General features: G+C 35.5%; 1 protein-coding gene and 1 pseudogene across 2 annotated transcripts in view; one reads left to right on the top strand and one right to left on the bottom strand.

Annotated features, from left to right (window-relative positions):
* Positions 1-2,846, bottom strand: part of St18 (suppression of tumorigenicity 18, zinc finger) — a 61,935-nt gene extending 59,089 nt beyond the window's left edge. The window contains exon 1 of the mRNA XM_013009265.1: positions 2,659-2,846. Within this exon, the coding sequence (XP_012864719.1) occupies positions 2,659-2,830 (172 nt within the window). The 5' untranslated portion in view covers positions 2,831-2,846. The remainder of the gene's footprint in view (positions 1-2,658) is intronic.
* Positions 1,761-2,265, top strand: LOC105980422 (annotated as a pseudogene). Its single transcript, XR_001174741.1, has one exon. The product of XR_001174741.1 is annotated as a 40S ribosomal protein S24 pseudogene (transcript).
* Positions 2,847-10,836: the final 7,990 nt, after the last annotated feature.

A 10,836-nucleotide genomic window follows, 5' to 3' on the forward strand; every position in this document is an offset into this window, starting at 1 on the left:
GGGTTTGAACTTGGGACCTCATTCTTGTTAGGCACATGCTCTACCACTGAGCCATGATTTCAGTGCTAAATGATATAATTCATGTTTCTGAAATATATAAAGTGCTGAAAATAACCATAATCACTGTTAATTCAGTATATTCCTTATCATCAGTGGTAATATTAAAGATAAAATAACCACTGTAAACATTCAACTAAATCTCCATAAATGTTGAATGCATAACTTACTAACTTTAAACACATATTCTTGTAGCTAATACTATCTATGATTGTATAATAGAAGGTGCAAAGTCTGAAAGCCACATATAATATTTGACCTAAGGACTTTCTAAAGGTATTGGCAAATACATGCCCATTTTCTTAAATATTTGACTAAGTAACATAGCAAGATAAATTATACATAACTATCCACAATGATTCAATAACTTTCTTTAAGACTAGATTTAACCCATGATTTCCATGATCAAAGTAAAATTGACCAGCTCAAGAAACTAAAACATGTCAAAGCTGATCAAAATTAACAGATAAGCTGTGACGTTTAAGCCACATGCTAAATACAGAAATGCTTGAAACATTACTTAAACATGAACCAATCAGCATACTACATTGTTTTAATCACAGAACCTCTAACTACATTTAAGCCAAAATTATTTGAGATACAATGAGTCTAATTTGAGACTTGGGTTTGCAGAGTCAATATGCTTTTATATATTTTAAATTAATTTCCTGGTTATTCCTATAATCCTATTTATAAGAAGTACTTAGACTTAACAATATTGGTACCTTTTGTGTGTGATACCTTCTTTTCAAATATCAAATCATAAAGGGCATTTTGATTCCTAAAAAGTCATATTCAGAAAAAAATGGTGTCTATATTTAATAGAACACATTTCCACCTAATTTAATTTTCTAGTGAGTCAAGCATGAGATACTTTTTTGGCATTTTTTGAGTTTTTTGATTATTCCTCAACTTTATCCTCATGAACAAAGCAACAAGTGATATTCTAACTCCTAGAGGTTGGTCACTCACAGGAATAAATGGCAGTAACTACAAACTAGAAAGGAACAAATTCTAAAGTTTAAAAATAATAAATACATTTCTGTTAGTGTATAGAGGCAGTTTGATGAGCAAGTGAAGAACTGAATTAACAAATTGTAATATTTATCTTAAGGTACTTTAAATCCTTTATTTTAGAAATAATAGGCACAGTGATAGATTTTCCATGTCATTTTCCTACTGAAGAAACCTCTAAGATAATAACTTTAGGCCACCTCTATAGCTCATTGCTATAGATATTTATTAAAATATATGGAAAATATTAAGGTCAAAATCATTTGCATTGGTTTATGTTGTTATTATATTTCACTTGGGGCAAAATAATATTACATATGTTGACTAACTAATGAAAATATAAATGTTTTTGGTATATATAGAAATACACACACACGCATATACACATACGTATACCATAATCATTAATAATTATATAGAATGTAATCATTTAAAATATGACCTATAACTTGAAGGATTATTCCAAGAAATTAATATCCACCTGATTAACTTTTAAACCTTAAAGTGTGGTATCGTTTACTGTCTTCTAAAGGAGACAAACCTAGTTCTGTGTTTTAAAAAATGAACTCTGGCCAGGTGCTGGTGGCTCATGTTTGTAATCCTAGCTACTCAAGAGGCCAAGGTATGAAGATCATAGTTTAAAGACAGCCTGGGCTTCTCTCCCCGGCTGTCTGAAGGTCTGCCGCCATCATGAATGACACAGTAACTATCCGGACCAGGAAGTTCATGACCAACTGACTACTTCAGAGGAAGCAGATGGTCATTGATGTCCTTCACCCTGGAAAGGCAACAGTACCTAAGACAGAAATTCGGGAAAAACTTGCCAAAATGTACAAGACCACACCCGATGTCATCTTTGTATTTGGATTCAGAACCCATTTTGGTGGTGGCAAAACAACTGGCTTTGGCATGATTTATGATTCTTTGGATTATGCAAAGAAAAATGAGCCCAAACACAGACTTGCAAGACATGGCCTGTATGAAAAGAAGAAGACTTCAAGGAAACAGCGAAAGGAACGCAAAAACAGAATGAAGAAAGTCAGAGGGACTGCAAAGGCCAATGTTGGATCTGGCAAGAAATGAGCTGGAAATTGGATAACAGCCAAAGGAATAAAGATCCTGCATTGACTTGACCTGCAGCGGTGACGAATTTTTCATGAAGGGATTAATAAACTGTAAAAACCTGTTAAAAAAAAAGACAGCCTGGGAGAAAAGTCTGTGAGACTCTTATGTCCAATTAATCAGCAAAAAAGCTGGAAGTGGAGGTGTGACTTAAGTGGTATAAAGCCAACCTTGAGCAAAAAGGTTCAGGAACAGTACCCAGGTCCTGAGTTCAAAACCCAGGACCATTACACAATACAAAATGAATTCTAGTTAAAAATGAACTCAAGACAAAGACTCTCTGTTCTCTATATATAGACCTCGAACAGTTAACTGATAAAAAAGGGGGTCCTCCATAAATAAATTCTGAATGAAATAAATATACTTGCACAACCACAACAACCACAGGTTCTTCGTAAGTTAAGGTTGTGTCTATCTATTCTACAGTGCCAGAAAAGATAAAGCATGGGTCACTCCTCCTTGTACCTGAGGCAGAGTGATCTCCTGTTTCCAAGAGGCTGTCATTCTCAGTCCTGTCGTCTCTGTCTCCTTTGCAGTCTGTGTCTGGGCTGTAGTGCCGAGGCTTCATCAGCAGGGATTTCCTCTTGTTGACTGGTACACCCAGAGCCTGTTCTTCTGCTCTCCTCTTCTTCATCATGGAGCAGTTATAGGCAACACTGCATGAGCAGGACAGATTCGGGACACTGTAAGACAGTATTCACTGGTGTATGGCATTTTATTTTCATATCTAAGTATAACCCAGAGCTTTTGGAAATCTGGGACTGGAGGTTTATGGTTAGCCACTGGCACTAACAAAAAACAGCCCATCCATAGAATATGCAAACTGGACACAGTCTATTTTATTGTATATCAGAAGAGTTTTTTTTTAAATCATCCTTAATCTTGAGCAAGCATATGTTAATCTGTGCTTTGCTTGGCACTATACTAAACACCCAGGGAAGGATGAAATGAGATTTGCACTGGTTTGCTAATCCTAGGAAACAGCTAATGTGAAAAATATATCACCAGATTCACAATATACACCAGTATAGGTAAATCACAAGATTTTTCAAGTAGTTGTTTGCCACTGAAACTTTTTACTGCTGCTATAGTTGTACCTTAAAATTGAGATGCCACATGTCTTGGACTTTGACTTGAATGAAAGGGCCATTGAGTAGAGACATTCAATCAACCCTTCTCTAGACACACATAAAAAATAACTGTGAAGATGCTACATGGCATTCTGCCTTTTGATTCTCATTCATTTGGCACACAGAACAAACAAATAAAAGGAGAAAAATAAGATTGAATTTCAAAAAAATAACCATTTATCCCTATTCCTGTTATCACATGGTTTTATTTGGAAATGCTCCTGGGGAGACCCTTTCAACATAGCTTTTCCAAATGCACCTTACTCAGAATTAGCACAGCTCACTTTATGTGTGAAGTTAACACAAACATTCTCCTGGCACGATCCATGAAGGCCTGAGGATTTCACCATCAGTGAGTCTGTAAGAGATATTTACTGAATGCTCTTTGAAGAAAAATGAGGGAGATTTAGATGAAAAACTCTAGAAGAGAGGATCTTGGACTCAAAGTAACAAGATATGATTAGCTCCATCTTTAAGAGATGATTGAAAATTCATAGTAATTCAATATTATAGACCAGACAAAGTCCTTAAACTGCTCTCAAACACATCAATGCAAAGATGGTGGTCTGCTCATGAAAACAATTTGGTTTTATAAGCATACACAAATTCTTGAATATAGAATAGATGAAAACCCTTCCAAAGGAGGAAAAATTCTCATTTCTTCTAGAAAATAAAAAAGATTTTTGAGGGAGAGAGAAATTAATGCATAAGAAAACTCTGAAAATTAAAAATTATACTGGTAGGAAAACTGTGCTAAGTGAAGTTACTAAGAAAACTGAGAGATTGATGAAGGGATTAAGTCTTTTCAAGGTATTCTGTATGCATATATGGACATGTCAAAATAAAACCCCATAGACAATGAATTGATGCTAATACACAAAACATAGGGAAAGGAGAACAAAAGAAAGAAAACAAAATCAGAAAGGCATTCATAAAATTTCTGTGATGAATCCAAGTTCAAACTGAGCATTTATAGAAGATGGAGTATTATAACCAGATGAAAATGAAAGCCAAAAAATGCCTTTATGAGAAAACTGTACAGACCAGTGGAGACCTGTGTGGAGGAAGTCTGCTGGTTTGAGAATGTGAGCACAGGGCTCAATCATGTAGCTCTGATACAATGAGAGTGAGCATAGCCAGGGAACTCCCCCTTAATTGCCCTCCAGGACAGACTCGCTTCTGAGCAAGAGTGGTAAAAGGGTCTATTTTTACTTAGAGATAAGGTTCCTATGTATGTAAAAAGAGTTCAAGAAATTACTTAATCTTCAAAATCAAATAAATTTCCATAAAGAAAATTCTCACAGAATATACAAATAAAACCCAAAGCTATTATCATAAACAAGATTTGTAGAAAATAGGAGAAGCGCCCAGGTCATTCAGATGTTAAATGCAGGGACAGAGAGTGGCTTTTAAGAACCATAGTGATTACTCCTGACATTGGTACTGGGAAAGAATCTAAAAAAGTATATTAGAATGGAGGCTTTTCCATATCTTAATTTGATTCCTTTTTTTATTTTTATTTTATTGTAAAGATGCTGTACAGAGGGGTTACAGTTGCATGAGTAAGGTAATGAGTACATTTCTTGTTGAGCATTGTTACCCTCTGCTTTGTTGTTCTCCCCCTATCCCTTCCCTCCCCCACCTCTCACACTCCTCCCCCACCCTCAAATTGTAAAGTCTTATGGGTCCATTGTTGCAATAGGTCATCCTGTGTGCTTGTTTCAGCATTTTGTTATTCCGCTTCTCCTCAAATTAGACAAATGTATACACAAAATGCAGGGGTACCAAAATCAAGTACAACAAGTGACAACAGGGGATATACCATAGGGAGAAGAACATAACAAAGAAACAAAAAAATCACATAGTACATTAAAACAACAAAGAAAGATATCTTGTGCCCATATCTTGGGGTTCATTTCACCTAGCATCATAAGTCATAAGTATGTAGCTTTTGACTTAAAGAGAGACTTCTTTGAAGAAGAAATAAGCATGGCCAATAGACACAGGAAGAAATGCTCAACTTCTCTGGCTATAAAAGCAATGCAAATCAAAAAAACATTGAGATTCTACCTCACCCATTTAGAACGGCTATAATCAAGAACTCTATTAACAATAGATGCTAGAGGGGATGAGGCCAGAAAGGAACCCTACTGCATTGTTGGTGGGAGTGTAAACTTGTTCAACCACTTTGGAAAGCAGTATGGAGGTTCCTGAAAAGGCTCCACATAGAGCTTCCCTAGGACCCAGCAATCCCACTTTTGGACATTTACCCAAACAAAGCCACACTAAAGCTACCAGCACAACTTTATCGCAGCATTATTTACCATAATTAAGATTAAAATATGGAACCAACCCAGATGTCCCTCAGTAGATGAATGGATCAAGAAAATGTGATATATATATATATATATATAGGAATTCTAGGAATTCTACATGGTTAGGATAATTTTATCAGATGATTCTTTTGTATAAATACCTATAAGTAAGATTGCTGAATCAAAGGTAGTCCAGAATTTTAAAAAATTATAAAAAACAAAAGCCTTCATTGATGTTTCTATATTGGTCAAGCTAGGGAAACAATCTCTGTATCCATGAAAAGATGAACAAATAAAGAGAACATATATATATATATATATATATATATATATATATATATATACATTGGGTATACATGTATAACACCACCCAACTTTTATAAAAGAAGGAAATCCTGCAACAGCTTAGAGGAAGCTTGAAGACATACTAAATGAAATAAGCCAGAAAAAGAAGGCAAAGTATCTATGAATCCACTCATGTAAAAACTATAAGATATTTAAATTCATTGATATAGTGGTTGCTAGGAGATAAAGAGGAGGAAGAGGGGAGTGAATAACCAACAGGCAAAAAATTTCAGTCAAAAAATACATGAAATCTAGAGATTTCGGTATATTGTAGCTAAGGTCAACAACAATATATTATACACTTAAAATGTGCTAGGAGGATAGATTTCACGTCAAATATCCTTAGTAAAACTTAACAAGAGGGCTGGGAAGGTGGCTCATGGTAGAGCCCTTGCCTTGTATGCATGAGGCCCTGGGTTCGATTCCTCAGCATCACATAAGCAGAAGAAGCTGGAAGTGGCTCTGTAGCTCAAGTGGTAGAGTGCTAGCCTTGAGCTGAAGAGCTGAGGGCAGCACCCAGGCCCAGAGTTCAAGCTCCATGACCAGACCCCCCCAAAAAATATAACAAAAAAAACAACAAGAGAAGGAGGAAAAGGAAAGGGAGAACATTTTTGTTAACAGGGAAGCATCATGGCATCAATGAGGTCAACAAGTATTGATGAATCAGAAAATGTCATTTCTTGCTTTGATAATTACACAATACTTCCTGGTCCTTACAAACTTTATCTCCTTAATACTGTCATCCCAGGTTACTTATAAAGACAAAATATTGTCAAAACTGAGTAACTAATAAACAGATGAGGCTGATGTTTGAACTTAAATCTACTGGTCCTCAAAGTCATGCTCTCTTTCCCAAGCTGCCAAATTAAAGCAACAGATCTATGTAAAATCTGTTTGTACTGAACAATTTGTTGAAACAGGACCTGGCTAAAATAGCTTCAAGGAAATGCTTGCCACCATAAGGCAAGCATCTTATATAACCACAGGGTGGTTACATAAGACAATCATCCTGTATGTGAAGATGGCACTGAAAATGAAAACCATACTCTGCGTATGGTGGTGGGAATAGCTAGGAAGTAGTAATCCCACTTCCTAGCTAATCAGGAGTCTGAAACCTGAGAATTTCAGTTTGAAGCCAGACCAGATAGGAAAGCCCATGAGCCTATTATATTCAGTTAGTCAGCAAAACACTGGAAGTGGAGCTGTGCCTCAAGTGGTAGTGCACCAGCCTTAAGCAAAAAAGCTAAGAGACAAAGCCCAAGCCCTGAGTTCAAGCCCCAGTACTGGTACAGAACATAACAAAAAAAAACATCTTGGGAAACTTCATTAAGAACCATCCAACTGGAGCAGAAGAATGATCTCTATGAGATGAGTTTTAATGTTGATAAAAATCAAACTAAATACCTGTGTCTAAATACCTGTTGTAAGTGGAGGATAAAGGAAATACACAAAGTTTTATCCAAAGTGTAAATTTAGTGTAAAACACAGCATTCTATTTAAAATTAGAGTATATAAAATAGCTTTAATAAGTCTAGCTTCATAATCTGAAATGTACTGTTGAATCTTTTGAAGCATTGGATTTCCTATCTAGCAAACAGAAATGATCATTTCTATAGCACATAGTTTGAAGATGAAAGTGGTAGGTAGTATCTATGCTGACAATGACAAAAAGAGGCGAAGACAGACCTGCTCACTGCTCACCCAATACTCCTTGTGCTCTTACTTGTGCCCCGTGCAGAGTAGGCATGCACTAATGACCATAGTGCATTCCACTTTTTCTTATTACTTATGTTTACATGAATTACATTACATTGACATATAGCATTTGCTTCAAATCTCACATTCTGTGCATTTTTCCATTGTAAAGTAGCCACAGCCCAGGCAGCATATGGAGCTAAAATGAAAGGCTTTATAATAAATATTACCCTTTGTGTGTGCATGGAAAATGGTCCCTTTACCTAGTTTTCCCCGAGGGCACACTATTTTGGCTTTATTGTGACACTTCACTGTGACACCGCAATGAGGGAAAGCCATGCTTTACATGTCACTGAGAGAAATGCCACAAAATGCTAACATATCTTCTCAAGGTTGCCAGAAATCATTTCCACTGGGTTGTGTTTTCCCATCTGTGGAGCTCTGAAATGTTAAGGAAATAAATGAGCTCTATTATCTATATTTTTCTAGTAGATGAGAAAGAAAGAGAGAGGGGAAAAAAAGACACTCAGCTCTGCATTTATTATTCTATTCAATCAAACTGTTGCTTTAAACATCCAGAGACCCCCAGGGATTTTTATCAACACACCGAACACTTCTAAAATAATTTTTCAGACTTTTATTTTATTTAAATACCTTCAAAGGATATGTGTTAACCTAAGAGAAACTTTTCAATTTCCATTTAGAAATCTGAATTTTAATCTGAAATACTATTCTCTTTTATGCAACTTAAAACTGAATTTTAAAAAATCATTGTGGCAAACTACAATTAGGTAACAATCATGTTAAACATGCCATGTTAAAAGTAAAATTATAGGTCAAACTCAATGGGCTTTCAGAAAAGACAAAACAAATTAAAAAGTCCTGTATTCCCTAAATCTGTCCTTTAAGTACACTGGTCAGCATAATAAATTCTCAGTGCAAGTTACCAGATGATACAAAGGCTATTTTAAATATATAGATCCCCAGAAATTTATATATTCTGTTCCCCCCAAAACAGAGAATGCACAAACAAATGGAGATTATGAAACACTTGACCCAAAGAAACCATTTACATGCTCAACATTTTCATAGAAAATTTGTAGCAAGAATTCCTATTAGGCTGATCAACAAAAGGCTTGCTGAAAGGATTCAAGAAGTATGAATCTGAATTAGGACTAAGAAGATGGACAGAGGGACAAAAAATCAAAGGTAGAATGATTAAAAAGGAAAAAAATTGCAGAGAGGATAACCCAAAATATTCAACAGTAAAATCTTACAATAAGGAAGAATATCTAGTGAGGTTGCTTTTCAGAAGATTACTTGTACTGGGCTGGGAAGGTGGCTCAGTGGTAGAGCACTTGCCTTGCATGCTCAAGGCCCTGGGTTCGATTCCTCAGCACCACATAAGCAAAAAGAAAAAAGCCGGAAGTGGCGCTGTGACTCAAGTGGTAGAGCGCTAGCCTTGAGCTGAAGAGCTGAGGGACAGCGCCCAGGCCCAGAGTTTAGGCCCCACTACCGGACCAAAAAAAAAAAAAAGATTACTTGTACTTTCATAAACTAGTAATAAACAATTAGGGAATAAAAATTAAAAATTAGACCATTTACAATGGTATACAACTGTAGAATAACTAGGGATAAGGGTAACAAACTTAGGTACAAAACTTATTCAAACCAAAGAACATATTGAGAATATTAAAGACGACATAAATAAATGGAGAGATGTAAAATGTGAAATGAAAGAAACACTGTTCAAAATTTGAATTCTCTTCAAGGTTATCTAATAGATTCAATAAAAATCCTACCAAACTTTGAGAGAATTTTTTTTAAAAAGAAACTTTCAAGTTAATTCTATAGTTTCTATAGAAATGAAAAGAATCAAGAACAGTAAAGACCATCTTGAAGAAGAATAAAAACAGAGTTGGAAAACTGACAGTTTGGCTATAAAAGCTTATCCTAAAACTACAATACTTAAGAGAGGGTGTCACTGTGTAAGCAATAAATAGAAGGACCGGATGGAGTAGATCCTATACTTACTGACTCCAGAAATAGTATCATACATGAGTGGTCAATTTGTGACAAAGGTGTCATGGGAAAAAAGGTTACCTCTTCAGTGAATGGTGCTCATAAGTCTGAAAATAAGAGTCTTAACTTATACCTTGCATTTACACAGTTATCTTTCCTTATTCTTGGTTTTAGTTTCCCATTTCTTTTCCCATAACCAACTATAATCCAAAACTATAGAATGAAAACTTACAAAAAATAGCTTAATAAGTTCTCTGTCAATTGTGCATCATTCTGAGTAGCAGGGTGAAATCTGGTACTGCCCTAGCTCCACGCTGCTAAGATGTGAGTCATCTCTTTATCTAGGGTGTCTATACTACCTAAGCCATTAGACACTGGCCAGACACTGAGGTCATCAGACTGACTATGGAACTATCACAGTGTTGATACTCAAGTCACTTTGATTATAGTTAATAATGACCCAACCACAAAAAGTTATGTCAAAGAAAAGCTATGAAATGTTTTCTTCAGGTAAGAAAAAAGAATAGCATGTATGGGGTTCAATGCTCTCCAAGGTTGCAGGTATACCTCAGAGTCTTGGAATACTCTCTTGTATTATTGTATTGTATCAAACAATTCCAGGAGGGTTATTGATTTAGAATTTATACTGTAAAAAATGGAACAGCAACAAAGCTGTGGCTTTAAAGCAGGCGAAGTTTAGCCATGGAGTTTATAGAAAACACTAATTTAAAGTAAATGACTAAAAAATTAGAACACACTAAAATTACTTTCATATATCCAAGGGTATCAACTAGTAAGGGAGCTTCCTGTGATTACTCTGATTCTTGATCAGATTTTACAAGCATGCTCATGTCAAAAGGTTCACTGAACTCTGCTCTTTCAATATGCACACTAATCTATTGGCATATAGTACTCTTCAAAAAGCTTTTGAACAACTGCTATATTGAAAAAGTGAGCCACAGAGCAGGAGAATATAAAAAGATAGTAGATGCTAGAAAATAACTAATGAAATCTTACCAATAAATAAGATAGACTATAAATTTTAGTAATAGTCAAACACAAACAAGTTGCTTTCATGAAATATACATAAATAGTGTAGCACCATGTCTTTCATCTTTAGGAACTTATAAGAACCC

Source organism: Dipodomys ordii, unplaced genomic scaffold, assembly GCF_000151885.1.
Source record: "Dipodomys ordii isolate 6190 unplaced genomic scaffold, Dord_2.0 Scaffold9, whole genome shotgun sequence".
NCBI lineage: Eukaryota > Metazoa > Chordata > Mammalia > Rodentia > Heteromyidae > Dipodomys > Dipodomys ordii.